Consider the following 20,251-nt stretch of genomic DNA (forward strand, 5'->3'; position numbering starts at 1 on the left):
TAATTTGTTTGAAAGTCTTTTTTATTTTATCGATTTCCTGCCAACTTTGACTTTTGTAGATCTCAGATTTGCAAAAATGAAGGAAAATCGCTCCCAAACACAACATTGCCTTTAGTGTGTATATATACCCCTTTATTGCTATTATTACTACAGTGTGAAGTCCAATGATATAGGAAGGTGCTAGGACCCAGCTGCTCCTGACAGGCACACTGTAAAGTTTACTCCCTCCAGAAACCTCCCTTCCCTTAGCATAGAAGTCACTCATTAGGAACAATATGTTCCAGCGACGGTCTGGGTTAGCAGAGAGCTATCCTGCACTGCATATACCAGTCGCCTCAGTGGGAGGCTTACTGCTTATCTTCTGGTGCTCAGTGACAGGTCTGCAGGATGATGCTGGGAAAGGTAACACGCACCTTGGTGCAGTCACCAGGCAGGCTGGGTGCAGTGAGGTACAAGGCTTCTCTGGGGATCGCTAGAGAAGTTGGTCCTGAAAGCAGACTGAAGACCATTGATGACTTAGCTGGTCCTAGCCAGCTGGAGTCACTATACTGGGTGTTCCTGAGAGGATACTTGTTTCACATTCAGGAGCTGCAGGTGAGCATAGAGCAAAGTGATTGTACATCTGTATTACTAACCTACTTATTATACTGATTCTTCTCAAACCAAATTACACACAGTAATTTCCAGCCATACAGTCCGCATATAAAACATCTTAGAACTTTCCTGGACTGTCTTATGGATATTCTATTAAGTTAATTAACTTAAGGTGTGTAGTGAATGTTACTATAAGGTAATTCTTTGAATAAACTGTTTAATGACAAGAAAATGTCTGTGCTAAGCTGATGCTAGAGAATTGTCCAGTGCTTTAAATTACATGTTGCTATTGTAATCACTAACCAGATTTAGAAGTATTTTCACTTTATAACATGTATTTTCTTAGTACACTAAGGGCCTCTTCAGATGTGGTTGTTCTTGCTGTTGCTATTTTTTGCCGTACGCAATTGCGAGTACAGTATATGCTAATATGGGCAGAAGTTAACCTGGGCATAGGGACGCCCACTGCTGTGGCATCATTTCTGTCTGACGGCATACAACTGCTGATACATCGGTTTCATTGTTGCAAATCGGATCTTGGGGGTAATTCCAAGTTGATCGCAGCAGGAAATTTTTTAGCAATTGGGCAAAACCAGGGCCCTCATTCCGAGTTGTTCGCTCGCAAGCTGCTTTTAGCAGCTTTGCACACGCTAAGCCGCCGCCTACTGGGAGTGAATCTTAGCTTCTTAAAATTGTGAATGAAAGATTCGCAATATTGCGAAAAGACATCTCTGTGCAGTTTCTGAGTAGCTCGAGACTTACTCTGCCAGTGCGATCAGTTCAGTGCTTGTCGTTCCTGGTTTGACGTCGCAAACACACCCAGCGTTCGCCCAGACACTCCTCCGTTTCTTCAGCCACTCCCGCGTTTTTCCCAGAAACGGTTTCGTTTTTTCCCACACGCCCATAAAACGGCCTGTTTCCGCCCAGAAACACCCACTTCCTGTCAATCACATTACGATCACCAGAACGAAGAAAAAACCGTGAGTAAAATACCTAACTGCATAGCAAATTTACTCTGCGCAGTCGCAGTGCGGACATTGCGCATGCGCACTAAGCGGAAAATCGCTGCGATGCGAAGAAATTTACCGAGCGAACAACTCGGAATGACCACCCATGTGCACTGCAGGGGAGGCAGATTTAACATGTGCAGAGAGAGTTAGATTTGGGTGTGGTGTGTTCAATCTGCAATCTAATTTGCAGTGTAAAAATAAAGCAGTCAGTATTTATCCTGCACAGAAATAAAATAACCCACCCAAATCTAACTCTCTGCACATGTTATATCTGCCTCCCCTGCAGTGCACATGGTTTTGCCCAACTGCTAATAAAATTTCCTGCTGCGATCAACTTGGAATTACCCCCCATGTTGCAGAGTCTGCGTGCCTCTGTAGATACACATGCTAAGCTGCTCTCCCGGGATGCACAGGGATTTCCAGTAGCAAGTAAGATCTCAACGGCTAATTTATCCTCGCCCAGAACACGGCATCTGAATGGCCATGATATGCCTGCGTTTACCCAACCACTCATCATTACCACCCCCAAGCACTATCTACCTGTTACTCACATTGCGACAACATCCTTGGTGCGACCACCGTTGCAGTTCACTCACTGTGCATGTGCACTGTGGCTCAGACATATGCGCAGTAAGGAAACATCAACCAGTTTGTGTACAATAACCCCTGTGTGACTGCATCTGAATTAGGTCCTATGTACTTTATGCTTATTGCTTCTCAGACCTATAAGCAGACATTCCTCAGTCCTCTGTAGCTTCTTACCATGGGAGTAATTCAGACCCGATCGCTAGGGTGCGTTTTTTGCATCCCTGCGATCAGATAGTCACCGCCTACAGCGGGAGGGTATATGGTGTGTGTTGGTGTAAGAGACCCTGCACAAACCTCAGTTTGTGCAGGTCTTTGCACTGCCCAGGACTTACTCAGCCGCTGCGTTTATATCATGCTGACGCCCGACAGTCTCCCTCATAACGCCTGGTCCCTCCTGCATTTCTCCGGACACTCCTGTAAAATGGTCAGTTGCCTGTCAATCACCTTGCGATCGCCCATGCAATCGCTTTTTTTCGCACCATCCCGTCGCTAGGCCCGGTGCAGCCGTCCGGCGCATTGCGGTGCATGCGCAGTTCAGATCTGATCGCCCGCTGTGCGAAAACGCACAGCAGTGATCAGGTCTGAATTACCCTTCATATTTCTTATAGTTAATAAGGGAACTAGGCAGCAATAGAATATAACTTGTCAGAGAGAGCATCCCTGCATTGTAACCTGTTACCAGCCCCTGGGAAGTTCAGCTGAGCCCCATTGCTGCCATATCTACTGGAAAATTGGGGGTTACATTCCTCTTACAACAGAAGACACAATATAGCATGTTGTCCATGCAGGCTGCTATCCTGACATGCTGATACTCCTAGTGCCACAGCCTGTAAATAGTGCTGCGCCACCAGCTGCACATGATTACAGCTGTGCTGGTTACAGGACTTTTTGCATTTTGTATCTACACTCCCTTTTCTATTCTAGCGCTCTGTATTAATGAGAAAATTATAGCAATTAAATGTTCCAGCAGTGTGACCTTACAGTACATCGGTAATCATTTTCTGTGAGACCAAAACAATTAATTTGGCAAAGAGCCACATACGACTTATCCTTTTTCTGCCTCCTGAGCAATATAGTTTACTATATCGCACAGTGGTGGTCATTCCGAGTTGTTCGCTCGCAAGCTGCTTTTAGCAGCTTTGCACACGCTAAGCCGCCGCCTACTGGGAGTGAATCTTAGCTTATCAAAATTGCGAACGAAAGATTAGCAAAATTGCGAATAGACACTTCTTAGCAGTTTCTAAGTAGCTCCACACTTACTCGGCATCTGCGATCAGTTCAGTGCTTGTAGTTCCTGGTTTGACGTCACAAACACACCCAGCGTTCGCCCAGACACTCCCCCGTTTCTCCAGACACTCCCGCGTTTTCCCCAGAAACGGTAGCGTTTTTTCGCACACACCCATAAAACGGCCAGTTTCCGCCCAGAAACACCCACTTCCTGTCAATCACACTCCGATCACCAGAACGAAGAAAATACCTCGTAATGCCGAGAGTAAAATACCTAACTTCTTAGCACATTTACTTGGCGCAGTCGCAGTGCGGACATTGCGCATGCGCACTAAGCGGAAAATTGCTGCGATGCGAAGAAATTTACCGAGCGAACAACTCGGAATGACCACCAGTGTGTATGCCGACAACGACAAATGTGCGGCCCCACAGGTCGTTAACGACCCTCAGCTTCAGCCGCGCATGCAGCTCAATTTGGACTCCTCATCCAAAGTTGCATGCTCTGGCGGGCTGCGGTATGATGTCACTGTGCGATATCATTAGTGATATCGCACAGTGTGTATGCCTGCCATCAGGCGGCCAGGCCCGGGAGGGGTAACACTAGGCGATGTTGCTCACCGAGCTTCACTTAGAACGGTTAGAGGCATAGGCGTTTCTATAATCGGTGCAGTGTCTGGGCCCAGGGGGGCCCACACCGAACACACTGCACCCATATATTATACTTACCCATATGGAGTCCCGCAATGGCAACCCTGCTGTGCGGACACAAATCACTCGGAAAATGGACGCTGTAGCCATACCCAAGTGATTTGCACATGCACACTGGAGGTGTCAATTTTAAATCAATTATAATCAACTGTTAGTAAATTTTTACCCCTGGAGAGATATAAAGTCGATGGAGATAAAGGGGTAGATGTACAGTAAGACCAGGTGTCATGGGGGAAAAGTGGTATGAGCGCACATACCACCTCTCCTCCATGTAAGACCGTAATATTTACTGGCAAATGTCCGATGTGCTTTGCACCCTCGTCATTAACACTGCTGCTATCTACAAGATAGCACACCAATATACTAGGCAATGTATGTATCGATTTTGGCAGCTGCAGCTGACTTGACCCCTCACCACAGCATGGACAGGCTTCGGGCTGCATGGTAGATATTGCGATTGCAGCAAGATCTAGTGCATGTCCAGTGTGCCGCCCAGGAGGAGAGACACAGAACTTCAAGACTAGGCTGATCCACTGTGGAGGGTCTGACAGGCATCACTGGAAGGGGGAGTTTTCACTCCGTCACTTCGGCATCCGAGATGCTATTACATGTATTTGGTGTTGTTTCCTGCTTTGCCTTGATAAAGAGGTGAAGCTGGAAGCATTATAGGGGCACGATATGTGCGCTATAATACATCTCCCCCAAAGTACCAACCAACCAGCTTCTGTCATTTTTCAAACACAGCCTGTAACATGGCAGTTAAGAGCTGGTTGGTTGTTACTTTCTCTCTGTCCACTTTAGCCTCTCCAAGGCTAAGTACATCAACATCTCCCTGAGAGTAAAATAATAATGCAGGGGGAAATACCAGAAGAAAATGGTAGTTGGGGCACTCCTATGTGTAGCCAGGTTATACCCACATTATATTGGACAAAGTTCTATAAAAATTAACTTTTATTTAAGGTCACCATATAAAATTGGAGTAACTTGACTCCTATCAACTAAAAGGCGAAATATTGACAAACTACACATACAGACATATAACATAACATTATTAAAAATGTACAGGTTCATGCATTCTCCACTGGGCCTCGGCCCATAGTCTTAAATACTGTATATACTGTGTTAGTGGTCGTCAAAAGGTCAAAGAGGCAGGCAAGGCCTTAAGGTATATTTCAGGGTTCTGTTACCCCTTATGTGCTGTTGCATTGAATACGGGGTGAGAGACCCCTACTCACACCAGCCAATGGAAATAAAGATAGTACCAGGGTGTATATGGTGTGCGAACTCGTTTCTGCTTTTGGCTGATGACACTAGGTCAGCGCAGCCAATGAGAGAACTACTGGCACACCAAAATCCTGGTATTGAAAGAAGAGAAAATATTAAAAAGAAAATATACCTGAAATTATCTTATAATAGTAATGCTGTACCTCGCAGAGACATATATAGTATTTTTACAATGATGATATAAGCTGTGCTGGGCAAACAATAGGCAAGAGGAAACTACATTGTTGCTACGACATATATAACATCCCAGAATGGGATACTCATAAAAGCAGATGCTGCAACATTGTTACAGTCTCCTAAAATGCCAAAGAGAGTTTGCCCTATTTGCTTGCACAATGCTATAGACATATACAGCAACTTCCTGTTCCTCAATTCCACTTTTAGCCAATGTGACTCATTTCAGCTGTGAGCAATTGGTTGTGCCTCCGACTAGTGTTACATATGCAGCATATTTCAACTGCTGATGGCAAACAGCCTGGGGCAGAGACAAAAAACGATAAAACCGTTTTGTAGGAGTCTTCCTTTGGTGGCTCAGCTGTTCAGTAACGGCTTTTCAGTGAAAACGTAGGGCGTGGTGGCCCCGAACCGCCGCCCCTCTTGCCCCTACCTTAATCCGACTCTGAATGAACCATACCCTTATGTAGAAGTTTCTGTTCTAACTTTGATAGCTGTTTGTTCTCCTTTATTTTGTGCATGATGTGAATAACACAAAACAGATCTGAAATCAGGTTAGACAAGAAGATTAGTAAACTGACCCCTAGAGAATTTCTGCTTTTTTAATTCTTTTGAAATGTGAAACCAGTCAGGGAAGTGTTATATTCCGGCATTTGTGCTCTTACAGACATTTTCTTATTTTTGCAAATAATACGTCCCTGATGTTCAATGTGCCTCTCCAGTTTATCTGGTCTTAAGCTGGACAGTTTGCATTTTTGTTTCTCAATTGTTATTGGCTGTAAGGCATTGTTACTGTGCACTGCCCGGAGTGATTTGTTCTCGGCATTTCCTTTATATCTATAAATCAGATTTGTTATTACACTGTTGTACTGCTTGTATCTTGAACTTTGTACAGTAGGAGAGAGAATTGACAGCATAGGAAAGGAATGAGTTAAACATCTTGTGAGGGGTGGACCTAGCTGGAAGGAAAGTACAGCCCTTTGGGAAAAGGGGAGGGTTAGTATATATAGGGAAGGATAGACATCTTGTCTCTCTCTTGTTGGTGAAATTGCCTTATTGGTGTGGGCGAGTGCTGCATAGCAGGCTTCCCAATTGTGATTGCGTTTCCCATTTAATTTAAACTTCGAGCTCTCCCCTGCATTTCAATGTGATTCTCCTATAGATCACCTCAGCCTTCTCTTGACCATGACAGCCCGCCCTCGTCGTTCCGCCGGGATCCCAGCCCGGCACCGCGAACCTGGCGGTGGGGCTGGGCCCGGGGAAGGGGTGGATGGCCTGGGGGACGGGGCCCCGTCCCCTGGGGCCTCCACAGGCTCGGGTGGTAGGCCGGAGATTCGGGCAGGCCGCCCGGAGGTGGGAGGGCACAGCCCTCACCTCCGAGCGCGGCATATGAGGTGTGGGTGTCGGGCGTTCGCTGGCGCGCGCATGCACCCGTCGGTGGAGCCGCTCTCGGCTCCCTTTATGTCCCTTTCGCAGTGTGGAGGGGCCAGACGGGAGACGGCTGAGAGCCGCGCGAGGTCTGTCACTGGGCCTCGCGCGGCGGTTCAACAAGTGCATGCAGCCGGGAGCTCGCGGGCGGTGAAGCGGCGGGGCGCGCGCACCCAACGGCACCGTTCGCGCACGAGTGCGCGCAGCGGCGCCGCCAGCCTCCCTGTCTCCCCAAATCGCTTCCCTGCAGCCGGAGTCCGGCGGGGGAGGGAGGGGAGGCAGCCCCCCGCATGTTGGCAGGGCAGCAGATATAAGTGGGGGGACGGAGTATTTCAAGGAGGATTTGGCGGGGCAAAGAGTCTGGGCGCGCGCATGATGTGCGCGCGAGCCCGTGCTCACGACGGTTGGCGCCGTTCGCGCTCGTGCGCGCGCAGCGGCGCCGCACGTCTCTCTGTCTCCTCAGGTCACTCCCCTAGAGCAGGAAGCCAGCGGCTTGTGGGGGAGGTGGGGGGACAGGGAATGGGTTAGTGGCCGCAGGGCTGCTGCGGCCGCTAACCGGTCTCGCCGCAGCTCCCTCCCAGCGGGCGGAGTGGCTCCGGTTTGCGGGGGGAGGGGGCGAGTGTAGCTTCAGGAAGCGAGGGCACCTACTGCCAGCCCTCCGATAGAGGCGAAGTTTGGGGGGGGGGATGGGTTCGCCGTCGGTCAAGGGGCGCACCCTTTTCCCCGCCAAGGCAGACGGGACGGCAGGCGTCGGGGTCCCAGGTTCCGTTTGTCGGGCGTACTGCGGGTATGCGCGCGCGGGCCCCGGCTGGGGTTCCCTCGGTATACGGCGCCGGGTTTTTGGGGCGGTCAGGACCCTCCGGAACGCTGGCGTCGGCATTGGCCACGGTGGTGGCGGCCTTGGGGCCGCTGGCCGCGGCTGCCTCCCCGGGGGTAGCTGCAAGCTCTAGCACGCCGGCAGTGGCAGGTGCGTTCGGTGTGCGGGCGGCGCAGCGAGTTGCCCGCGCCTGCAGGGAGCTCTGGGCGGGCGACGCGGACCTGGATCATTGTCCCGGACGGGTCGGGCAGGGATGCGCGGCAGAGACGCCCTCCTCACGAGTGGCTCGGCATACGCCGCGAGTGCCTTCTGGGTCCTTCGCTCCTTTCTCTGCTGCAGGGGATCGCGGTGAAGTGGAGATGGCGGAGTCCGAAGAAGACGACGTCGGTTTTGCCACGCCGAAGGATACCGTGTCGGGGCAGTCGGCGATATCAGGTGAGGTGGTACGGTCGGTATCGGACTCCTCCACGAGCTCTAGTCCTCGTAGTTCTGCCTCTTCCTCCTCTTCGGCTTCTCTGTCGTCGCCGGCGTCTGAAGTTAGTAGTACGACTGGGGCGAAGAAGCGGGCGACGAAATTCGCCAAGAGGGCGGCGGGACGGCAGAAGAGGCGGAGGATGCGCAGGCGGCTGAGCGAGGAAGCTCGCAGGGCTAAGAAACGCTGTGATTTCCCCGGGGTTGTTCGCTGCGACTACACGGCAGTTATGCGTGGGCTGAGGGATAGCTGCCGTAGGAAGATTTGCAAGGGGGATTTTGTTGTTTGTGTTTGTTTTGGCAAAGGATGCGAAGAGGGAGTATAGGGCGGCGGCAGCAAAGAAGGGCAGCGGGGCCGAGGCCTTCCGTACCTTCGATAACTGGCTCGCCGTTTTTTTGGGTCTTCGCGGCTTGTTACCTGGAGGATAGACCGGACGAGTGCATGAACATAGTTCGGTACCTGCATCTCATACACTGCATGCAGCGCACATCTTCGGGCTCCGAGTGGCGTCGATATGTCCAGGAATTCAAGGAGAAGCAGGACGGGTTGCAAGTCATGGACTTTGGGTGTAAGGACGTGGAAGTCTGGCTCAAGGTCACTCGGGCTTCGCAACAGGCTAAGGAGCCACGGAACGCGGAGGCGGACGGGCACCGCGCAGGGTCGCCTGCCCTGGGGTCCGGCGCAGACGGCGGATCGGCCAAGCCAGGTAGGTCGGCCGCCGTGCAGGGGGGCAAGCCGCCGCATCAGGGAAATGTTTCGCGATTAACAACGCGGCCTATTCCTTCGGCAAGCAGCGTCGTTTTCGCCACTCGTGCTTGCAATGTGGCGGATCCCACCCAGCCTCCTCTTGTTTCAAGGGCAGTCGTCAGGGGGCCCGGGGTAAGCAAACTTACCCGAGACAGGCCTAGGGCGGGAGCGCTCCGCAGAGCTCCAACGCAAATTAATTTGGAGACGATGGGCCGGTGGTTGGATTGGTATCCAAATAGGGCGGATGCAAGATTTTTGTTTCCGGTGTTCGTTTTGGTTTCGCTTGCCTGTTGCGAGCGAGGTGCGGTGCGGGCCCAGTGGAACCTCCGTTTTATGGGTTGCCGGATTGGGGCGGAGTATTTCATTGACAAAGGTCTGCCGATGGGTTGTTTCGTTTCATGCTCAATTTTCGAGCGGTTTAGTACGTTTTTACATTGGTGCGTGGAGTCGTCGTCGGGGGGTCACGGGGTTGCCCATTACCTCGATGACTTACGGTGCGCGGGTCCGGCATATTCCTTACAGTGCGGTGACTTGCTCTTCAGCATCCGAGCGCGGTTTTTCAACTTCGGCGTTCCTGTGGCCGAGGATAAAACAGAGGGCCCGGCCTCCTGTTTGTCCTTTTTGGAGATGGAGATTGACACAGTGGCAGGATCGTGTCGGCGGCCTCGGAACAAGGGGTGAAGCTCCGCGACGCTAGTTGCCGGTTTGAGGGGTCGCGTAAGGTCACACTGCGGCAGGCGCAGTCCTTGCTGGGCATGGTGAACTTTGCTTGTCGCGTAATCCCGATGGGCGAGGGTTTTCTGCCGGAAGCTAGAAAAGGCTACTGCGGGGTGTGCCAGACCACACCGTTTCGTGCAATTGTCCTCAGAGATTGAGGGATTTGGCCGTATGGGCCTCGTTCCTGGAGGACTTCAACGGGGCGTGTATATGGCAGGCCCCTATAGTAGGCAGCGCTAGGTTGCAGCTGTTCACCAATGCAGCGGGTGCCTCTGGATTCGATTGCTATCTGGAGGGATCTTGGTGCGCGGCCTCCGTGGCCGGCGGAATGGCATCGAGAAGGTTTAACGAAGGACCTTTTGCTTCTGGAGCTTTTCCCCATTATGGTGGCGCTGGAGGTATGGGGCGATCGGCTGGCTCATCGCAGCATCTTGGTTAGATGTGACAATCCGGCAGTGGCGCATGCGATAAATAATCAGAGGCGAAGTCGCTGGTAGTTTCTGCGGGTGCTGGGGCATTTGCCGTTGGCATGCCTACGTCGGAACGTGTGGTTCCGCGCGCAGCATGTGCCTGGGCTGGATAACGGAATTTCCGACGCTCTGTCACGAGGGCAGTGGGAAAGTGTTTGTTTGTTGGCACCGGAGGCCGACGAACATGGTGTTCAGTTTCCCGGTTATGTTGGGAGGTGATCGGAACGGATTGGAGGGTCTTGCGTTGCGGTCAGTCGCGCCAGCCACGCTTAAGCCGCAAGCTTGGAGCAAGTAGGAGGAGTTTGTTTAAGGACGAATTCAGCAAGGTAAGAGCGGGCATCGGAGGATGCTTTCTTTTATTTGGCAGCTGTATGTTTCGGGTAGGTCCAGAGCGGTGGTATCCCGGTACTTAGCCAGGATTTCGTTTTTCAGCAGAATAAAGGGCGTCCCCGACGTGGCTAAGAGCGGGATTCTGTTGAAGGCGATGAAAGGATGGGCGCGAGTCGCGCAGACGCCGCCTGACAGGAGGAGGCCCATTGAGGCGGGCTTGTTGCTGGATGTCATCAGGGCGGTTACAGGTGTCGCGTCGTCCATGTTTTGAATTGCGGTTGTTCTTCATTTTGGCGTGCTCAATGGCTTACCACGGGGCTTTTAGGGTTCGGAACTGGTAGCGCCTTCTAAGCGAGCAGATTCGCGCATGCTGGTCGGGGACGTGGTGGTGGGTGAGAAGTCCTTGCTTTGCAGATTGCGGCGCTCTAAGACGGACCAAGTGGGGAGAGGTCAATGGGTCACCTTGGTTCCGGCTCTTGAGGAGAGCATTTGCCCAGTGAGGTTGGCAGTGCAATATGAGGCAGTACGGCCCGACGGTCGGGGGTCATAGCCGCTGCACTATGACGGGCTGCCGGTGACGAAGTATCTATTTCATGGGATGCTGGGTCGCTGTCTTGCGAGCTTGGGCCTTCCACCCGCTGCGTTCGGGACGCATTCCTTCCGCATAGGGGCTGCGGCGACGGGATTTTACATGGCTGAGATCCAGGCGGTGGGGCGATGGAAGTCGTCAAGTCACAGACAGTATATGCGCCCCGTTGCATGAGATGTTAGCTCGCGCGTACTTGTGTGTCAATTCCAGTCGTTTAATCATGTTAATACAGTTCAGTACGTTATGGTGTTGTGCGTTTGTTTGTCTTCCCCTTTTTATCCTACTCAGGGATTAGCTACTCGCCGTTGCTGGCATGAGCCGGCAGCGGGGGTCTGGAGTTATTTTGCAATTTTTTGCCTGACTTGACGGACTGAATTCTAATCCACAATTCGGCTAATCTGTTTTAATCAGAGTCCCTCAGCAGGTCTTTATGCTTTCACCTCTAGCTGAGTTATTACATGTTTTACCCCCCCCCCCCCTTTTTGTTTGTTATTTTCATCTTTCCCATTTGTGTGTTCATGTTAGGCTTCAAATTGGCTGATTGCTCGTGCAGATCGGCTAGGCCGAGACTGCTGCAATATACGACAGCAAAATTTTTCTTTTTGGCAGATCCTTCAGGTTAATGCAGTAAATTAAACAATGGTATAGATGATTAGTAACCACTTTTACCCCCTTTTTCTCCTCTTCAGGTTGGTTGGAAGATGACTTGCCTATTTTGGTGGTTGGCCACTCTTATGTGTATTGGGCCGCCCAGTGTTGGCCTCGCAGGGGGCACAGATGTTTCCTAGGGCTCGAGAAGTTCGTTGGCTTGGTTGGCAAGGGATGATGTGGACGGAGTGGAGAAGTAGACTAGTGAGTCAGGCCAGCAAGCATGTTAGCCCTAGGGTGTTGGTTGTCCATTTAGGTGGCAACGACCTGGGAAAGAGGACTTATTTGGAGATGCGGTGGGCCATGATACAGGATCTGGCAAGTTTGGCCGCAGCAGTGGACCAATTGTATATTGGTGTTCTCCTTGATGGTGCCAAGGTTGAGTTGGCAAGGTGTGGCAGACGGTCGCGAAATTGAGGAGGCCACGCAGAAGGGGAATGGACCACTTGTATATTGGTGTTCTTCTTGATGGTGCCAAGGTTGAGTTGGCAAGGTGTGACGGACGGTCGCGAAATTGAGGAGGCCAGGCAGAAGGTGAATGGGGCGGTGGCGAAGTGGGTTGTCCCACGGAGGCCAAGTGGTTCGCCACCCTAGGATTCAGTCAGAGACAAAGTCACCTTCTTCGGCCTGATGGTGTGCATCTATCCAATGAGGGGATGATGTTTTTTCCTGGAGGATCTGTTCCTAGGGTTGCTGGAGTTAGGGTGAGGTTATGGTGGCGGTGCGAAGACTCTGGGAAGGAGTCTTTCGCTGTTGGCGGAAAAGAACGGCAGTTGGTGGTTGTATGGTAAGCTGTAGTGATTTACAGTTTGATTTGGTTTAGGTGCACTCACCTCCATCGACTTATTGGCCGCTTGACCACCCGTCCGGGAAGGCAGCGGCAGGGCACCCAGGAGCGGTGGGTAGTCACTGTGGGGGTGGAGTTGTCACCTATTACCGGTTTTTGATAGTTGTAGTAAAATTAGGATGGTTTCGAATTTTTAGTATTTTACGGTTAATTTAGGTTAGTAGAGCCGTTCTTTTTGCTGCCACCATATGCCGGCTGTATCGGCATCTTAACAAAGTTTTCATTTACAGGTTTGCTATGGTTAGGGTCAAATAAATAGCTAGCAATTTTTCTGCCAAATTCAAGTCTCCGTGTCTTTATTTATTGGGTTTAGAGGTAACGAATGCTTTACTTGGAATGAACGGGTCCACCAAATGTCACTAGGATGTTTATAAGCCAATATATTATTGTGAAAAAATTATATAATTTGAGAAGGGTCGGAAAATAAATGTTTTGTAACACTGAGCTAAATCTACACGAGACTGTGGTAATAGCTACAGTACTTGTACATTTAATGGAATCGAGATTGGGAAATGGAGCTACTATTAATTGACAGAATGCAGTTTAGCAGCACCCAATGGCATGTTTATACTGTATATTATTGTGCATACATGAATGTAAATATATAATGTAAATGTATAACCTGTTATCTCATGCCTGTGCTACCTAGGCTACAGTTGCTATAGTGATGTCACCAATGGCAACGGTTACATGTGTAAGGAAATCTGTAAATGCTAGCCCCCTCTGGGACTGGCGGCTGCACCTGTTGCTCACTTTACACAGGAGTCTATTTACTAAGTCTTGGACGGAGATAAAGTGAATGGAGATAAAGTACCAGTCAATCAGCTCCTGTCATTTTTCAAACACAGTCTGTAACATGGCTGTTAGGAGCTGATTGGCTGGTACTATATCTCCTTCCAAGTCTTAGTAAATAGACCCCACAGTTTGAAACAGAATAATTGAAGCCAGTCCTGCATGGGATGCAGTCAGTTTACCTCCAATCAAAATCCCGACGTTCAAAATCCCGACACCAATTGACCGATGGTCAAAATCCCGACAAGGTCAAAATCCCGACATGGACAAAATACCGATATTTAAAATACCGACAAGGTCAAAATACCGACATGTAAATGCCGACAGGTCAAAATACCGACATGAGTTTTTCATGATTTTTTTCATTGAAACTGACTTGTGCATACTTTACCATCCCAGTGGACCTGGAGGGGGAATATAATAGTGTGCCGAGCGCAGCGAGGTACCGTGCCCGAAGCATGGCGAGCGCAGCGAGCCATGCGAAGGGACGCGGTACACTTTATATGGTGTCCATGTTGACTTATGTCGACATACACACACAAAAAACAGCAAAAACCGCATGTCAGTATTTTGACCTGTCGGTATTTTGACCTTGTCGGTATTTTAAATGTCAGTATTTTGTCCATGTCGGGATTTTGACCTTGTCGGGATTTTGACCATCGGTCAATTGGTGTCGGGATTTTGAACGTTGGGATTTTGATTGGAGGTATTTCATACCGATCCCGTAGGCATGGTAGCTACAACACAGTCACTGGGCCTAGCTGAATGCTCTGTGGGCGCATGTGATGAATGGAATACTGCTACCACTGCATTAGCTCTCATATGCCCATCTGCAGGCTGCTTTCTACAGTTGCTTGGTTTAATGTCCAGACCTGATATGATTTACACTCATCTTTTAGGCAAGACAAAAAAAGAAGTATGGACCTATATGGAAAGCTACTATTGGGCATTATCAGATGGTTAATATAGCCTGCCCTGAGATCCTAGAAACCCTATTAAAACAAGAAGGGAAATACCCAATGAGGGCTGACATGCTTCTGTGGAAGGAACATCGGGATCTCAGGGGACATTCTTATGGACCATTGACTGAGTGAGTATCCGTTACAGAACCAGCTGAGGGATCATCATTGTATCACAAGAGCTGACAAATGCTTGCAAAGGGTAAATAAAATATATATTTAATGGCTCCGATTACCACACACATAAATTACTAGTCAATTGTGGCTATTTTAGGAATACATATGAACTAGGGTAATTTGTGGATCATCATCATAATAATAATAATAATAATAATAGACCTGCTATAGAGTTACAAGTTACTATTACATACTTTGCGCAAAATACATTTTTCTATTTGCCCATATGTCGAAGTCTGCATAGCCCCTAGATAAGTGAGCACATCCTTTCGGACCTTTGCTTGGGTGAGCACACCCCATTACACTCCAGTAGTGGCCATAAGTGTATATGTGATCTAAAAATCTGCATCACCTGTACTTGTGTGCTGTCATTTTGTGCTCATGGATAGTGCAAATGATCAGCAGATACACTTTTTAAATTAGGTACGTTCATATCTGCATCCTCTGACTGCATGTGATGCACACAGCCTGTTTGGCAGGGTAGTGACAGCTTAGTGGTGCAATACCATCATTTTGCAGAGTAATGATAATGGTGTGGAAGAAAGTAATATGTAGAAAACCTATTTGGGGTGACCTGTATTACACAGTCACTGCAGTATATAGCACCTATGTGCGTATGGTATATAATGCTGCCCATCAATGGACCTTTAGCAGATTTCAGTGCCACAAGGCAAGAATCAGTCCTAACAATGATCACCCTGCACCCATAATTCTCACAACAATCCAGACTATAAAATTGGGACAAATGAGGCCACTCACCACTCTGTACATGCCTCCAGGGTTGGACTGGCCCACAGGGGTAAAGGGGAAACTCGTGGTGGGCCCCACTGCCTGGGGGCCCCTCCTCCTCTAGGGATCAGGTTCCAGACTATGCACCTTTAATTATACACTATACATATGTTACCTTATACCGCACAGGACTATGGAGTATTCTCTACAGTGCATTTCTGGTATTAATCTAGTACATTATCATGCATGTGCTAGCAGTATTTACTATATATATATATATATATATATAAAATATATAATTTATTTATTTATTTATTAAGGGGCCTTGGCCATGCACTCTCTACTGGTCAGGCAAACCAATATAGCGGCTGGCCTCACTCCTCAGGAGACTAGCTACACCCCTAAATCTGGGCCCCTACTGCAGCATTATCCCGGTGGGCCTTTCACGTCCCAGGCCGACCACTGCATGCCTTCTCAATATCATCTACTTGGTTATGTACACCTATAGATGGAGTTTCTTGTCTGTACATGCAGTCAGTTATTCAAAACTGTGGGGGTTATCCAGAGTTGTTAGCACACCAAAAAAGTTAGCAAATGGGCAAAACCATGTTGCACTGCAGGGGGGGGCAGACGTAACGTGCAGAGAGAGTTAGATTTGGGTGGGTTATGTTGTAAATCAGGGATGGGGAACCTTTGGTCCTCCAGCTGTTGTTGAACTACATCTCCCAGCATGCCTTGCAACAGTTGTAGCATGGCCAAATAGCAAAACTGTAGCAAGGTATGCTGGTATGTGTAGTTCAACAACAGCTTGGGTACCGAATGTTCCCCATCCCTGTTGTAAATACTGACTGCTTTATTTTTGCACTGCAATTTAGATTTCAGTTTGAACACCTGCCCCACCTGCACTGCAGAATGGTTTTGCACATTAGTTTTTTTTTCTTTTCTTTTTTTTCTAACAACTCTGAATAACCCCCTGTGTACTGTATAGCTAGATTAATGCTGCACCTAATGCCATTATTCTTTATAGACAGGGTCATCGCTGGCAAAAGCTGCGCTCTGTACTTAACTCCAAGATGCTGAAACCCACAGATGCAGTGTGCTATACGGATTCTCTAAACCAGGTTATCCCTGATCTACTGAACAGAATCCGAGAGATGAGAACAGAGAGTCCATCGGGTTTTGTGGTTCAAAATGTTGCCAGCACGATGCACAAATTTGCCTTCGAAAGTAAGTTACCTGCCTTTCTATTCATACAGAGACGCTATATATGTACATAATTATTTATATAGGTGTTCAGCATAAGAATTCAGCATATGACCTAACAGGGACCATTAAGAATGACATACAGCAGATGGGCATGACGTAAGGGGAGATTTATCAAATCTTGGAGAGAGATAGAGTCAATGAGAGACCATAGGAACTAAAGGAACATTTAAATTTGGGTTCAGTATGTCTTTGACCGCCGGATGGGATATTGGCGGTCACAATACGGGGATCCCGATATTTGAAATCCTGACAGGGGCAGGGTAAGTATATTAAGCTCTCCCTACTCCCTCCCGCAGCCTAACCCTTACCTCTCCCTTCGTGCCTAACCAAAATATCCCCCCGTTGGGGGCTAACCCTTACTCCCCCTTCCCTACAGCCTAATCCTCCCCACTTAGTGCCTAAACCTAACCTCCACCGGTGGTCTCTAAACCCCCCCTCCCTGCAGCCTAGCCCCAGCCGTCTACCCACCCACCCACCCACCTAACTCCCCCCAGGTGGCGCCTAAACCTAACCCCCCTGCACCCCCCAACACCTTCTATAATTACGGATATCGGCTATCTGGATTCCTGTGTCAATCTTTTGACCCTGTCAGGATTCTGGCGTCGACATCGGTATTCCGACTACTGGGATCCCGACAGCCAGCTACTTCATCGCATCCCTTAAATTTAGCGGTTCAGCAGGTAGTAGAGAAGGTGGGGGCTTTATAATTCAAATGGCAGGAGAGAGGCTTGTAGTGTTGATAAGGTAGGCTGTAGAAGGTACAGTAAGGTAGGATGGGAAGAAGTTGGAGGGGAGGTAGGATATGAGGGAGAAGAGGAAAACCGGCAGTGTGAAGAGACAGAAAGCAGTCAGTGATAACACAGATGGACATAGTAAAATGTTATTACATAAGGTTAAAGCATTTAATCAATGCTAGCAGCACAATAGGGAGTATCTAGGGAGTGTATAAGGCAGGTACATGACAAGGAGAGTAACATAACTCACAGGTGATTGGTGGATTTTGCCACCAATTATTATTATTGGTGTAATGTTTCCATCCTCTTTGTTACATGTTCAACTCCTGTATAACTCTGAATTATGTCATATAAAATCTTACTACACTAAAAAGCACACTAATTTTGCAGCCAGTATACACTGATTATTTATAGGTAACAAACGTGATCAATAACTTGAATCATCCCCCAATAAACTGCCACAACAAAAGCTCACAATAAAAAATAAAAAAATAAGAATTTACTTACCGATAATTCTATTTCTCGTAGTCCGTAGTGGATGCTGGGGACTCCATCAGGACCATGGGGAATAGCGGCTCCGCAGGAGACAGGGCACAAAAGTAAAAGCTTTAGGATCAGGTGGTGTGCACTGGCTCCTCCCCCTATTCCCTCCTCCAAGCCTCAGTTAGGATACTGTGCCCGGACGAGCGTACACAATAAGGAAGGATTTTGAATCCCGGGTAAGACTCATACCAGCCACACCAATCACACTGTACAACCTGTGATCTGAACCCAGTTAACAGCATGATAACAGCGGAGCCTCTGAAAAGATGGCTCACAACAATAATAACCCGATTTTTGTAACAATAACTATGTACAAGTATTGCAGACAATCCGCACTTGGGATGGGCGCCCAGCATCCACTACGGACTACGAGAAATAGAATTATCGGTAAGTAAATTCTTATTTTCTTTGACGTCCTAAGTGGATGCTGGGGACTCCGTCAGGACCATGGGGATTATACCAAAGCTCCCAAACGGGCGGGAGAGTGCGGATGACTCTGCAGCACCGAGTGAGAGAACTCCAGGTCCTCCTCAGCCAGGGTGTGCCCCTGACCAAGTAGCAGCTCGGCAAAGTTGTAAAGCCGAGACCCCTCGGGCAGCCGCCCAAGATGAGCCCACCTTCCTTGTGGAATGGGCATTTACATATTTTGGCTGTGGCAGGCCTGCCACAGAATGTGCAAGCTGAATTGTACTACACATCCAACTAGCAATCGTCTGCTTAGAAGCAAGAGCACCCAGTTTGTTGGGTGCATACAGGATAACAGCAAGTCAGTTTTCCTGACTCCAGCCGTCCTGGAAACCTATATTTTCAGGGCCCTGACAACATCTAGCAACTTGGAGTCCTCCAAGTCCCTAGTAGCCGCAGGTACCACAATAAGCTGGTTCAGGTGAAACGCTGACACCACCTTAGGGAGAAACTGGGGACGAGTCCGCAGCTCTGCCCTGTCCGAATGGACAATCAGATATGGGCTTTTGTGAGACAAAGCCGCCAATTTTGACACTCGCCTGGCCGAGGCCAGGGCCAACATCATGGTCACTTTCCATGTGAGATATTTCAAATCCACAGATTTGAGCGGTTTAAACCAATGTGATTTGAGGAATCCCAGAACTACGTTGAGATCCCACAGTGCCACTGGAGGCACAAAAGGGGGTTGTATATGCAGTACTCCCTTGACAAACTTCTGGACTTCAGGAACTGAAGCCAATTCTTTCTGGAAGAAAATCGACAGGGCCGAAATTTGAACCTTAATGGACCCCAATTTGAGGCCCATAGACACTCCTGTTTGCAGGAAATGCAGGAATCGACCGAGTTGAAATTTCTTCGTGGGGCCTTCCTGGCCTCACACCACGCAACATATTTTCGCCACATGTGGTGATAATGTTGTGCGGTCACCTCCTTCCTGGCTTTGACCAGGGTAGGAATGACCTCTTCCGGAATGCCTTTTTCCCTTAGGATCCGGCGTTCAACCGCCATGCCGTCAAACGCAGCCGCGGTAAGTCTTGGAACAGACATGGTACTTGCTGAAGCAAGTCCCTTCTTAGCGGCAGAGGCCATGAGTCCTCTGTGAGCATCTCTTGAAGTTCCGGGTACCAAGTCCTTCTTGGCCAATCCGGAGCCACGAGTATAGTTCTTACTCCTCTACGTCTTATAATTCTCAGTACCTTAGGTATGAGAAGCAGAGGAGGGAACACATACACCGACTGGTACACCCACGGTGTTACCAGAACGTCCACAGCTATTGCCTGAGGGTCTCTTGACCTGGCGCAATACCTGTCCAGTTTTTTGTTCAGGCGGGACGCCATCATGTCCACCTTTGGTCTTTCCCAACGGTTCACAATCATGTGGAAGACTTCCCGATGAAGTCCCCACTCTCCCGGGTGGAGGTCGTGCTGAGGAAGTCTGCTTCCCAGTTGTCCACTCCCGGAATGAACACTGCTGACAGTGCTATCACATGATTTTCCGCCCAGCGAAGAATCCTTGCAGTTTCTGCCATTGTCCTCCTGCTTCTTGTGCCGCCCTGTCTGTTTACGTGGGCGACTGCCGTGATGTTGTCCCACTGGATCAATACCGGCTGACCTTGAAGCAGAGGTCTTGCTAAGCTTAGAGCATTGTAAATTGCTCTTAGCTCCAGTATATTTATGTGGAGAGAAGTCTCCAGACTTGATCACACTCCCTGGAAATTTTTTCCTTGTGTGACTGCTCCCCAGCCTTTCAGGCTGGCATCCGTGGTCACCAGGACCCAGTCCTGAATGCCGAATCTGTGGCCCTTTAGTAGATGAGCACTCTGCAGCCACCACAGAAGAGACACCCTTGTCCTTGGAGACAGGGTTATTTCCAGCAGATCCCACTGAAAAGTTCTTGCGTGAAATCTGCCGAATGGAATCGCTTCGTAAGAAGCCAC

The 20,251-nt window shown here is 49.2% G+C and overlaps 1 protein-coding gene across 1 annotated transcript in view; it reads left to right on the top strand.

Moving 5' to 3' along the window:
• Positions 1–257: 257 nt before the first annotated feature.
• LOC134944949 (sterol 26-hydroxylase, mitochondrial-like) overlaps positions 258–20,251 on the top strand; it is a 76,711-nt gene continuing 56,717 nt past the window's right edge. Inside the window, exons 1-3 of the mRNA XM_063933897.1 lie at positions 258–594; positions 14,342–14,532; positions 16,335–16,534. Coding sequence (XP_063789967.1) covers positions 388–594; positions 14,342–14,532; positions 16,335–16,534 — 598 coding nt within the window. The 5' untranslated portion in view covers positions 258–387. The remainder of the gene's footprint in view (positions 595–14,341; positions 14,533–16,334; positions 16,535–20,251) is intronic.

This window comes from Pseudophryne corroboree, chromosome 7, assembly GCF_028390025.1.
Source record: "Pseudophryne corroboree isolate aPseCor3 chromosome 7, aPseCor3.hap2, whole genome shotgun sequence".
In the NCBI taxonomy this organism is placed as follows: domain Eukaryota; kingdom Metazoa; phylum Chordata; class Amphibia; order Anura; family Myobatrachidae; genus Pseudophryne; species Pseudophryne corroboree.